This window comes from Lissotriton vulgaris, chromosome 2_1, assembly GCF_964263255.1.
Source record: "Lissotriton vulgaris chromosome 2_1, aLisVul1.2, whole genome shotgun sequence".
Taxonomy (NCBI): Eukaryota; Metazoa; Chordata; class Amphibia; order Caudata; family Salamandridae; genus Lissotriton; species Lissotriton vulgaris.
This window is the reverse complement of record NC_141687.1, coordinates 1,414,047,763-1,414,061,371: the sequence shown is the minus strand read 5'-3', so window position 1 is coordinate 1,414,061,371 and position 13,609 is coordinate 1,414,047,763. Positions and strand designations below refer to the sequence as shown.

The window sequence follows — 13,609 nt, the reverse complement described above, 5'->3', positions numbered from 1 at the left end:
AAAATATATCACCAGATATGATAATTGACTGCCAACTTGCTCCTGCTAAAAATTATATTCCATATTGTACCATCTATTGTTTTTCAAGTAAAATGTTGTCTTCTCATGTAAAGTACTGCGACACCCTTAAATAAGACTTCAACCAACCAAATAAAAATGCTGAGTGAGCTTGATGCACGCATTGCTGAAATTGTGACTTAAAAAGGTTTCATTGGTACGATGACCAAAGTATTTTGGAAATGGCTCTGGAACGCTTAGCTTCGTTTGCTGCATGCTGCATTCGAATGTTCTCTCTGGAACGTTTGTCTGTGGTTTGAATTAAGCAGTGTTTAAAATAGTGGTATGTTTAACAGGATGTGATGCATGCAAAATTGGAATGGTGATACTGGAATGCCTCTCTGGAATGGATGCAAACCGTGCTGAAATGATCACTTTGAATGCCTAGCTGGAAAGCGGTCTAAGCAGTATTGGGATGACTACACTCATGCTTACTTAATGCATGTGCTGTAAGGAGGGCAGCTTTGCAACACTTACCTTTCGATGATGTTTGGTGCATGCGGATCTTCTTTGATGCCACAAACTGCAGCACCTTCTCCACATTTTCTCTCATTTCCTGTGGACTACCAGGACTTCCCTGAATCCCGCTCAGTCTTTCTCCAGCTGAGAAGAGAAACAACAGTTCTTACCATTATTCTTTCTTTCCTTCAGTTTAACATCCAAGCAACTGAACAATAAAGGCAGGATTCCACCTAGTCTAGTTCAAACTGCTGCACAGAATATACTGCACCACATACAACTGACAGCTTATGGATTTACTAGGTCTGCCATGCCTCAGAGGGCATGGGGACACAGGAGAGATGACCTGCATATATGGTGGGGTTGGCTGCAGATAAAGGTATTCTGGGAGAAGGTAAAGAACTACTTAAGGAGAGTGACTGACATAGGGATCAACATGGATACCAAATGAATAATACTATGTTTACGGGTAGATCACACGAAACCCACGTATGTGAAGATGCTGTGTAACTCCAGTCTGGCTGTGGCCAGACGTGACATCATCGCTAGTTGGTAGCTAGCTCCACCTCTGGTTTCAGCGACTGCTCCCACAATGTGGACTTGTGCAGGAAGGCAGAAAAGGTAATATATCAAAATAGGGGGTCTCTGATGAAGTTCACAAAGATCTGGGACAGCTTTTAGAGAAGAGAAGCACTGCTAGAGGAATGATGGGGAAGGTATTCAATTTAAATTGTAAAGGACCGATTAATCTACGACACCAACTTCAAATATGGTGAAAATCATCATGTCTGGTCGGTCACTTATGGTCTGCTTCTGTTAAAACTTAATAGAAAGGAGTTAAAAAAAGAATGAGCTAATGGTACACACATTGGCACTTTGAAACAAGATCTACTGGTTTACCAATGCTTGTTTGACAATTACCAATGTCACTCAAACCTGGGACTGTCTGATGCGGCTCTGCCTACCACGTTTTGTGTCGCATGGCTGTGCTCAGTGAAAGATTAACCACAGGGCCACGGGAGCCCAAAATTCTGCACGTGCCCAACCCCTTACTGTGCACAGCTTTCCACAGTGCGCAGCAGTGGGATGGTCCCGTGCCCGACCAACTGCAGGCAGCCAACCCCCACTGTGCAAAGCTAATGACCTGCAAAATGGCGGTTGACAGCAGAGTCTGGCCTATGACTCGACACTGGACATTTAAAAGAAAAAATGGTTTCTTTGTTACAGTGGAACCAGTAGCACAGTACCATAGGACTAACCTTGCTGGGTACTAAACTACTAGGTGCTGATACAGCTGTATTGGTTTAAATGTAACTTATGGCAGAGTCTTTTTGGGACCCCTCCCCGCCTGTCCCACATAGCCCTAGGGGTCAGGGTGTACCTATACTGCCCCCTTATGTAGTCTCTTGAAAGATTTTCCAGGACTCAGGGACCGAGTACCTAATTCTTGTAATAGCAACTGCGCCATTTTCTTCAGAGTTGCAGCCACCCAATCAGATCATTCAGTATCAGAAACAGCACCACTGTACTGAAATGACTAAAGAGAAATAGAGCTCCCCTCGCCAATCGGAATGGCCTATTTTTTTTTAGTACCACTGGAGTTCTGAAGGTCAGATTTACACCAAATCACAAAAAGCACAATTTCTGATTAACACTCGAATTTTGTTTTGCCAAATTTGATGTAATTCCATTCTTTCGTTGTTTCTGTATTATAGAGGAAACTTTCCTATGGAAATCAAGATGGGAAATCAAACGTATGGGTCCCCAATTTTTCTTGGCTCCCGCTTGTTAAACATCACAAAACTTTCTATGAAGGAGCCAAAGCTAATGAACTTCTTTTGGGAACATTTTGTTCAGATTTGAGTGCATCAAACTTGTTAGCAAAAGAAAAAATAACTTTCCCTTGGAAATTCTAACCTAGCTTTAACTAAACTGTAGAGATACATATATTAAGTACATACATTATACTTATAGGAGCTGTCAGTCCTCTTCAGCCATTGGTCTCTTTTTGTATCATTCAAATGTTTCTTCCACCCGCTAGACCATACAGCACGGGACAGTGAGTCAGTCTGCTTCAATCATTAGCTATCTCCACTGCGGGTGAGGCCATTCTGCGCTTTCACAAGCAGCACATTCACACACAGAGCAGGTACATTCAGTGCAAGGGACTTATATGGAAATATATACATTTGAGATCAAAACATAATATTTGCTTTAAGCCAATTTTTTTATGATGACAAAGGGCCCATCAGTTCCCACAACTATAAAGTTTTACACAAAAAATGACAAAACAAGTATTACCAAACCCAAAAGGCTGGCAGCTGATGCCAGGCTTATTGGCTTTGATAATGCTTGTTCGATATTTTTGACTAGCAAAGGTTGCTCATATCCTGTTTTCTGGACCAAATGTTTCCCTTCTATGTTAGCTATCTTCTCGTTACACAAGAAGTGTTACTTTTCCTATTCAAAAGTCTCCTGTACTGTATGTTGCTTGCTATACATGCCCTTTGATGCGGAATAAAAAATGATCACAAATACGAGAAACGTGTTCATTTACTTCGAATTTTGTCTCTCCAATCTTTACAATCAGGACTTTTAAAATGATAACCTGTAGGAAAAGTTGTTTGTTTGTCTTGGCCAGCACAGTGAGAGCATAAGTTAACATGAGTATGTGAAACCTACATGTTTTTGCAATACCTGGGGATTCGACCCACTGAGCACTGTGTTGCTTATCAGAGGTTCGTAAAAGATTAGAATTAATGGCTTTCATGAGGAGAACAGGAGTTAACAAGCATTGGGAAAGACAATAGTTCTTGCCTATGTGAGATTTATTGGCTTGGCTAATGTTTTTATTAGCTATGTTGCAAATGGATGAAAGCAATGTAAGAAAACTGTATGACACAGCCCACATTGTCTGCATTATAACGCTTTTGTTTTCATTTTCAGTTATGCTGCACTGAAGCTAGCTGTATAAAAATGTCTAAAAACATTAAGAAAACCAATAGATCTTGTATTGGTGAGTCCTATTGGCTTTGCCAAACTTTGCGATGGAATGCCATATGTTATAAGTATTTATGTAGTATTTACAATGGCTGAAGTGCTAATGTTATAGAAGGCAGAATGCCCTTGCCAAGGTGTTAATGTATCCATTACCAGAAGCATTTTTAGAACCATACAAAAACTGTGAAAATGTACCCTATAAATGCGCTGAATGGAACATAAGCTGTAGGTAGACAAGAAAAGTCTAATAGGTTACAGCTTTTATTACAGTGATTCTTTAGGCTATGTGTTACTTTGGGTGCAATGGTTACAAAAGAACCAAAAAAACCACCCCTGACTGCTTGTTTAGTAGTAGCAATAATCAGTGTTCAGTGGGTTTTCTAGATCTTTTAGCTTTTGTGAGACTGCACATTCTTCACCATTCAAATCACGACCCCAGTGCCTGCAAGGTAATTGCACTTGACTCCTGTTTAGGAGTAACATATTGTACTGTATTTTATTGTAATTGCAGTTATATAGTGAAACATGAAATCCATTTAATAGATGGATATAGCAATAATCTGTGTTCAGATGGTTTCCCAAAGCTTTTGGCTTCTGAACCACTGTACTTGCTTCACCATTCAAATCATGACCCTGGTGCCTGCAAGACAACTGTGTTTGTGACTGCTTGTTTAGTCGTAAAATATAGAAATAATCGGTGTTCCGAGAATTCCCTCGACCTTTTGGCCCCTGTGCCACTGCACCTGCTGCATCATACAAATCAAAGCCTCAGTGACTGCAAGGTAACTGCACTTGTGACTGCCGGTTTAGTACTAAAATATAGTAATACACGGTGTTCAGTGGGTTTCTAAGACCTTTTAGCCCCTGTGTCACTTCGCCTTGTGTACCATTCAGATCAAGACCCCATGGTATGCAAAGTAATTAATTGCACAATAGCAATAATCAATGTTCAGTAGGTTTCCTAGACCTTTTGGCTTCTGTGCCACTGCACGAGCTGATGCATTCAAATCATGAGCCCAATGCCTGCAAGGTAACTGCACTTGTGACTGCTCGTTTAGTAGCAAAATATAGTTTGGTTTTGGTTTTTTCAGTAGTAAAATATAGCAATAATCAATTCTCAGTAGGTTTCCTAGACGTTTTGGCCCATGTGCCACTGCACCTGCTGCACCATTCAAATCATGACCCTAGAGCCTGCCAGGACAATTGAGGAAATCGTTTATATCCAGTAATACATGTGGTCCAAAAAAGACCCAGTTGCAGACCGAGTACACTATTATTGTGTAGCTAAACATAAATACAAAAGCTTTCATAAAGAGTGCCTTTAAATGCATCCGTCTCTCCAAAACAAGTTGCCACAGAAAATCATAAATAAAGCATATGCTTTACACATCAAAGTGAACAACAAGCATTGATAAACTGTGTTACATTGTGACCGGCTGTGTCCTATGAAAATATCTTATCCTTTGCTTAACAGTGAATGGGCCATAAACAGTGTAAATGGCCCAAAATCACCATATGTTAGGCTACGTTGGGACTAAAATGCGGTTTTGTACTTTGTTCCTAAAAAGGCAGTTTCATAAATTAAATGGGCTTACCAAAGAAGAGGAATTTTGCAAAAAATGTGCAAATGTTTTGTGTAGCTGAAGAAAGAGATTCCTTTTGAAGTGGTATAAAATATTTTTTAAGAAAAGGGCACAAGCGGGCTCCATGGAGAAAGTTTGCTACACAATGGCAATTTCCAAACAAACATTGGCAATGTCAACAGGTTTGGCACATGACAAACTGTACAAAAGCTATAAAAGGCCAGCAGCAGCTCAAAACAGAAGATACTGCTGTGTGCATAGAATGTATTAATTTGATAAAAAATTGTGTGATGGGAGTGTACTGTTAGGAGGCAAAATAGTACCTTGTGCATTCCAATGAAGGCAGAAGGATACACAAACTGGAAACAGAAATAAGGCAAAATGTATTTTCTGCTAAATAGTTGGGCACAGTTGCTTTCAGTCAGGTATGGGGAGATGTCGGATTTCACCAGATATTTTTGCATACACTAAGACAAAAATGCACACACACTCTCCTTTTCTGTTTTGAAAGTCAAAAACAGCTTACAAAAATATTGTGTTTTCTCTCTAAGTACTCCTACCAGTCTGCATTTCTCTCCCCTTTCATTGCACATTAGGCACCTCTCATGCACCCTGCTTGTCCTATATTTAAACATTATGCAGCCTGGTTATCGGAAACCTGAAGCTCACCTCCCCCTCCCCCCCCCTCCCCCCCATCTCATTGACCAAGCTACGCCCCAGTCTTTCTGATGCCATCACTTAAATAACTCGAAAGTGCTTCGTACAGTTATATTGTGGTTTCTAAGCACTGTAAATAATAGGTTTTGCCCTTATGCCAGGTGAAAATTGGGCAACAAAGACAGTTGACAAATGGAATGGAAGCAGTAAACTTTGAAACTGGTAAAAACTAACCCATGAAAATGAAAAATCAGAAATTAATCCGACAAGTAAAAGAGGTGGCATAAAGAACAGGAGATACTGGTAGAAATCAAGAAGTGAATACATGAAATGGGTAAAATACGTGAAGTGGTAATCTAAAATAGGTAGAAAACAAATGGGGGGCATGCGTAGCAGGTAGAAAACAATAAATGGATAAGCAAATTTGTGAAATGGGTAGAACTCATGAAGAAAATGTGCAAAGTTTGTAGAACAGAAGTGTGTGAAAAGAGTAGAACAAAAAGTGAGCATAAAATGGGTAGAATCAGGGCTTTTTTCAAAGGGGCATCACCAATGTAATTAAGGGCGTGACTTACAAACATGTAAATTTTCTATGGGCTCATCCAAGATGTGATTGATAACATCTCAAATCCAGCCGTGGACCATGCAGGGAAGATCAGTGGGGCCGGGTGGGGGTTTTGAGAGATCATCATGAGGGAAAATTAAATAAATTATTAATTTTCAGATGACCATGAGGGAAAATTAAATAAATAATTAAATTTCCCTTGTGGGCGTCTCTTGAACTACCCTCCCAACTCGGCCCCAACGCTCTTACCCGCACGGGTCGTGGCTGTTCAAATCAATGGGCAAGAAACTGTACCAAATCCCCTAAAATAAATATGTATAAAATACAGTATGTTTGCCACGAATCACTTATGTGGTACTAAGCATGAAATTTAAATCAAGTACTGGCAAAAACATAGGTTTGGGTTTTATATGTTAGTACGTTTAGTGCACATTTACAGCCAGGCGAGGATAGAACAGGCTATAGTTGTAAAGCTGTCTCTTGCGTCAGGTCAATGCAAATACTGGAGTAGAGGCAAAAGGATAAACATCCAACAACATTGAGTTAGAGAGGAGTACTCCACTGAACAGAGCCAAGACAGGATTGACCAAGTCTCAAGTGGGTGGCTAAAAAAGTCTGTCCGAAGACAACAAATTGCTGAAAGGGGCAGACTCAAAACTCAATGTGGGTGTTTTGTCAGCAATCCGACAGCCGCGCTGTCAAACCAATGGGAAACTCAAGCAGAAACGTATCTGGTCCTGGAATAGGAAGGATGGCAAGTGAAAAAAACAAATACTCACCGACTATCTCAATGAGATGCGCTAGAACGACGCCATTTCTGAGGTCCTGTCTCAGGTCGTGGATGGGCTTTACATCCGGCTTCTTTTTCAACTGGGAATTCACCCAGGCCACATATGCCTTTAGTTGTTGCTGGAAAACAAGTAACATATATGTTAAAACAAAAATAATTTGATTAACTGACAATATGAGGAGATATGAGGAATAAACTGGCGAGTATGCAGCGATGATCCTAAATTTTATAAAAGGGTTTATATACTTAATTACTTCATGTATTTAGATTTCCAAAGCATAGCAGCAGCCAAACCTATCTCAGAATCAGTATTTAGTCATACCATATGAAACTTTGCCACATCATAATGCTTTATAAAAGGAGGTGACGTCTGTGCTAAAATGGTGTGGTCGGACTGGGACAGAAAATAGGCCTAGGCACCAAAATAAAAGTGGCCTTCATTAGTCAACTAGGTAGGTAAAAATGTGGCCCAGGTTTACAGAGTGGGACAACTTTGTGCTAGTAAAGGCATGCAGTATAACTGTACTGCAAGGTATGAAAGATTGCATAGATTTGAGCTTGCTGCAGGCAATGTTTGTTTTAATATCAGCAAAAACTGGCCCAGCAAACCATAAAACAGGCCCGCAATCAGCCAAATAAAAAATCCCAAACTGGCCTGTCAGACCAGCTCATCTTACATTGCCCGATTGCCCTATAGGCCCTGTCGTCTGGTGCTCCAAGCAATGGTCTTACCTGGGCCAACAGGAAGATTGTGTCACTTTTGGCAGCTGAGGGTCACACAGTCTTCAGAATCCTTCTATCCCTCCCCCGTGCCTCAAACATAAGTCGTACATGTGCTCTACAGAAGTAAGGCTTGCACTTTTCAATATTTACTGATGTTTACACATAAATATAGAGAACCCTTGGAAATTCTATTACAGGACCGGAGGCTTCAGATTATGCTTCTCAAACTTTACTGCATCAACACAGCAGCCAATGAAAATATATTATTTTCTCAAGTAAACAATAAAATTACTACATTTCCCATGAACACCATGGTTATAGGCACGCCCCCACAGTCCATAAGAACCCCTTGCGTGCACATCACTTCCTCTTTCTTTGCTGCTCAAGCCAGAGTTAAGTGCACCTCCCCTTGGGTCCCCTCACTCTGTTTGTGCTTGGGTTCTTCCCTGTGGGGCTATTCTTGTTGATTATTGTCCTGTTTATGGGCTTTTACTTACTGGGGCGACTCGCTCTGTATGCTGTCTCTATTGTTGACGCTTTAGCTTAGATATATCCTATTACATGCGCGCTAGTGACAGCGAGCGCTGCAACACTTAGCTCTGTGTTATTTCATTGTTATTTCATTGTTGTTTACTTACGAACCACTTTTTTCCTCCGATCGGGTTCTCCCCGTTTGTACGCGCGCTTCGAGGGCGCTGGATTTCACGGTCTTTGGCCGGCGGGGGGCCCGCCGCGTTACCACGGAGCCCTGTACCGGCAGCCTGTGAGGCGCGCAGAGGCTTCCCTTGTAGGCCCTGACGCAAGCGCCGGGTGGCTCTCGGTCGACGCGCGCGCCCCAAAACGCTGCCAAATTGGGCTTGTTTTTAGTAGGTTTTTGGCAGCGTTTGGGCGGCGCGCCTCGATCCGATTCCTCGGCTCACACGGAGCGCATTTTCGCGCGTCCTGCATACCGGCGGACCCCCTGTGTGAGCGCCTGCCTTATTAAACCGGCTGGCTGTATAAACTATTGGCCCAGAGTGTGCACACGCTCCAGGGATCTGAGGGGCCAGGATCTTTGATCCTCCAGACTACAGCGTTGCTGAGGGGGTTTGGGAAACGTTGCCAGTTACTTGTGTGTGCTTGGGCTGACCCCCCCCATTACCCCCATTCGCCCAGTGCTATATTCTGGACTGCTCTGCAGTGTGTGTGCCTTCACAATGGAAGGTTGGGTGCGCTATCCCGATGAGGAGTACAATGATGGGGAGGAAATTATGGAGGGACAGCAGGAGGCTGTCCTTGAGGACAAGATTGTCGATGCTTTGGATGCCTCGGTCCAAGCTTCTGTGAACAAGGCAATGGAGACGAAAGTCCCACAGACGGTGCAGCAGGCACTTGCGGAGGCACTACGACCCATTAGAAAACAGCTGAAGGGTTTTGCGAAAAGACACGGTTATGAGGATAAAAAGAAGAAGCAGGCAGCCACTTCTTCAGCGGCAGACTCAGCTGACGTCGTTCAATGGCCGCACACTCAGTCATTGGCCTCTTTGCCGCCGAGAGAATCATATAGCTCACAGTACGTGGGTGGCAAGGCCAAGGCTAAACGTCCTATCCCTGTGGACACTGACACTTCCAACACTGACACAGGGACCGATACTGACACGTCGGAGGAACTCCCTCCTCACCCAAAGAAGGCCAAAGTAGATCCTAAGCCGGCTGAGGACAGGATCAGGACATTCGATTTTGACCCTACGGAGATTGTCCATCCCCGATCTTCGGATTGGACCCCGCCGCCGGCGGTCTGTGAGTACTTGCACGAAAATCTCCGAAAGGGCTTCAGTAGGGATGTGCGGACCCGCATGCGGTCGGAATGCCCAAGGCCTGAACTTCCAGACGGCGTGGCAGACACCCCAGAAATCGACGCGAGTATGCTAACCTTCTTGCGGAAATTCTCCAAGGACCCCAAAAGGGGGCTAGACAGGGCTTGGCGGGGCTGCCAGGACAAGATGCTGGACGTCGTGGGGCCCCTGGCAAAAATCTTGGAGATGGCCCTGAAGGCTAAGGAGGGTCAAGGGGCAGTAAACCCGGATATCCTGGCGGGCTGGGCTCAGCGCGCCATTTGTCTCCTAGGAAACGCCAACTGCGCGATCTCCTCGGAGAGACGCAAATCGTTATTGCTCCGGATGGACGGCAATTTGACAGAACTGGCTGATGCAGAGCCGGGACCCCTGGCAGGAGGTTTCCTCTTTGGCGACAGGTTTGTCAAAGACATCTCTAAGTACGTCGGTACCTTTACCGCACTGGACAAGGCCCAGAGTGGGATAAAGAGAGCCCTTACACAGGGGGTTTTCACCAGGGCCGGACGAGGCGGGGGTCGCTCGTCAGGCCGAGGATTCCAGCAAGGATCCCAGCGCGGTGACTTTGGCCGCGGTCGTGGAGAGTGGGACTCCACCCGGGGCGGCACCTTCTATCCGTCCAAGAGAAAGTTCAACCGCGGACATTTCCAGTCGGGAAACAATAGAGCCAACTTCAAATCCTACAAGAATACCGGTGAGTGTCTCAGATGTTTCCCTTCTTCCTTTGGGGGGGCGCACGCAGCATTGCATGGCGCAGTGGCGAGCTTTGACACAAGATGCGTGGGTGCTGCAGACGGTGCAGGGCTTTCACCTAGAGTTCTACTCCAGCCCAGCGCAGGCGTTTCCCCCTCCACCTCTCCATTTTTCCCTACAAGAGCGCAGTTTTATAAGCGAGCAGGTGGCAGATTTGCTGATGAAAGGGGCGATATCTCGTTGCAGGCAGGGTCCCCGTACTTTCCTCAGCAACGTCTTCCTTGTCCAGAAAAAGGGGGGCGGCAACAGGTTGGTGCTAAACCTAAGAGAGTTCAACCAATACTTGACGTACAACCATTTCAAGATGGAGGGTATTCACCTCCTGGTAGACTTGCTGCAAGAAAAGGATTGGTTCGTACGCCTAGACCTAAAGGATGCATATCTATCTATACCGATATTTCCACCGCATCGCAGGTTTCTACAATTCATGTGGGAGAACCAGTGTTACGAGTACTCGGCTCTTCCCTTCGGTCTTTCCTCGGCTCCATGGTGCTTTACAAAGGTGATGAAGCCAGTGGTAGCGTACCTCAGGGAACGAGGTGTGAGACTAATTATTTACCTCGACGACATCTTGATCATGGCGCAGGACCAGATCACTCTTTCACGACATCTGACCATGACTACTGCTTTGCTGCAGAGCTTGGGGTTTGTGATCAACCTGAAGAAATCTGTGATGTCTCCAACACAGATGGTAGACTTCTTGGGATTCATGATCGATTCCCAGACCTCGCAACTGCGTCTACCGCAGGCCAAGTTGCGGGACTTGAAACAGGAAATAAGGAAGTTGTTGGACAGACAGGTGGTGACCCTCAGGACGCTGGCCAGAGTTGTGGGTATACTGGCATCGTCCATTCAGGCCATATTTCCGGGGCCGTTGCATTACAGGGCGCTACAGGGCCTCAAAATTCAACACCTACAAAGAGGCCTTTCTTATACCGATTCGGTCCCTCTGTCGGAAGACGTTCGGACAGAACTACAGTGGTGGCTCAGTCACGTAGATGCATGGAACGGCAGGGCGATCTTTGGATCCCAACCGGAGGTAATTATCGAGTCCGACGCCAGCCGGTGGGGCTGGGGCGCGCGCTGTGGAGAGGTTTCTACAGGCGGCAGATGGTCGGCTCAGGAGCTCGAAATGCACATCAACTGTTTAGAACTGTTGGCGGGGTCGTTCGCGATTCGCACGTTATCCCCGAAGCAGACATCTTGCTGCATCCTCCTCCGCCTGGACAATGTGTCGGCGGTGAGGTATATCAACAAGTTGGGCGGCACGAGGTCGTCCATGCTTGTTCAGATAGCCAAGGACTTTTGGCACTATTGTCTGCAGAATCAAATATCAGTGATAGCGGAATATATCCCGGGCCAAGCCAATCAGGTGGCGGACTGGAATTCCAGGCACTTGAGGGATTACAGCGACTGGAAGCTGTGCCCTCGTGTATTCCAGTGGCTACAGAGAATCTGGGGTCCTTTTCAGACGGACCTGTTTGCCTCCAGACCGACGTTTCAGCTTCCCCGGTTCTTCAGCTGGAGGCCGGACCCATTGGCAGCGGCGACGGACGCCTTTCTTCAGAACTGGTCTCGGGGGACCAACTATGCCTTTCCACCGTTCCTATTGATCCCCAGGGTGATGACGCAAGTAATCAGACAGGAGGCGGAGATTGTCATGGTGACGCCGTGGTGGTCGTCACAAGCGTGGTTTCCCAAGCTCCTTCAGTGGAGCTGCGACAGTCCGAGGATGCTCCCGGGCTCGAGTTGGTTATTGCAGGGCCCTCAACAGGAACAACATCCGTTACTGGTAGAGGGCAGGATGTCGCTGATGGCATGGAGGCTTTCCGGCAACAGTGGCACTTGCCAGGCATTTCGGGACAGGCTGCCGAGCTCATCAAGCAGGCATGGGCGCCTTCCACCAGGAAGCGTTATTCCTCGGCCTGGAAAGGCTGGGTGGATTGGTGCATGGGACGACACCTGGATCCCGTGGGGGCAGAGTTGTCCCAAGTTTTGAACTTTCTTACTGAAAAGGCGGGAGCCGGCCTGGCCTACAGGTCGGTGAACAACTTCCGTTCCGCGATTTCTGCGGGCCATAGTCAAATTGATGGCAAACCGGTGGGTATGCACCATCTGGTATGCAAACTCCTATAGGGAGTCAGGGTAGCCAACCCGCCCAAACCCAAGTATTCTGGGCTATGGGACGTGTCATTGGTTCTGGATTTATTCAACAAATGGCCGGTCAATAATCTCCTCTCTAGGAAACAACTGTCGGCAAAGCTAGCTATGTTGCTGTGCTTATCATCTTGCAGGCGGACTTCTGATGTGAGGGCGCTCGACGTTACAGGTAGAGTGTTTTCCCCGGAAGGGGTTTCTTTTCATATTACAGGTCGCACAAAAACTTTAACGAGACATATTTCATACAATGCTTTTCCTGCAAATGAAAAATTATGTGTGGTTCAATGTTTAAAATGCTACGAGGAATGTACTAAGGCCTTGCGGCCGCAGGGTTGTAATCAGCTGTTGATTGGTGTTAAAAAACCCTTTAGACCAGTGGTGGCGGCCACTATAGCGAGATGGCTTCGTGAGGTAATGAAAGAAGCTGGTGTAGATACGCAACTTTTTGGTGCTCATTCTGTGAGAGGCGCTATGGCGTCCAAATCATATGGTTTAGGTTCCAGTATTCAAGATATCATGCGTTGTGCAGATTGGTCGTCTGAATCGACATTTAAAACCTTTTATTATAAGCCGGTGGGTGACATTACTTCTGTTGTGTTTACTCAGCGTTAAACCAAGCATAATCTGAAGCCTCCGGTCCTGTAATAGAATCACAAATTTGCTAGCATTCGCGACAAGAATTTGCAATTCTATTAAGGACACGGAGGCGAGGATTATCCCACCCGGCGTAATGTATTGTATATCAAACGCTTACCCACCCAAATATTTCAGTGATTACGGTGGTGTTATTTCCTTTATTTCAGGAGCTGAGAAAAAGTCGGAATGACAGACGACTGACGTCGAGATGACAACCTGAAGTTCTTCTTCCACGTTGGAGGATTTGTTTGGTTCATGTTATGGACTGTTCTGTTTGGTTCACGTTATGGACTTATCGCCTCAAAGAAAGAGGAAGTGATGTGCACGTAAGGGGTTCTTATGGACTGTGGGGGCGTGCCTATAACCATGGTGTTCATGGGAAATGTAGTAATTT

The 13,609-nt window shown here is 45.4% G+C and overlaps 1 protein-coding gene across 5 annotated transcripts in view; it reads right to left on the bottom strand.

The window, feature by feature from the left end:
* The window catches only part of DIXDC1 (DIX domain containing 1), a 493,171-nt gene that overhangs the window by 239,404 nt on the left and 240,158 nt on the right, over nt 1-13,609 (bottom strand). For all 5 annotated transcript variants that reach the window (XM_086957178.1, XM_086957181.1, XM_086957179.1 and 2 more), the window contains 2 exons: nt 7,101-7,230; nt 535-660 (listed from right to left, as the gene is read on the bottom strand). In XM_086957178.1, the coding sequence (XP_086813304.1) occupies nt 535-660; nt 7,101-7,230 (256 nt within the window). The remainder of the gene's footprint in view (nt 1-534; nt 661-7,100; nt 7,231-13,609) is intronic.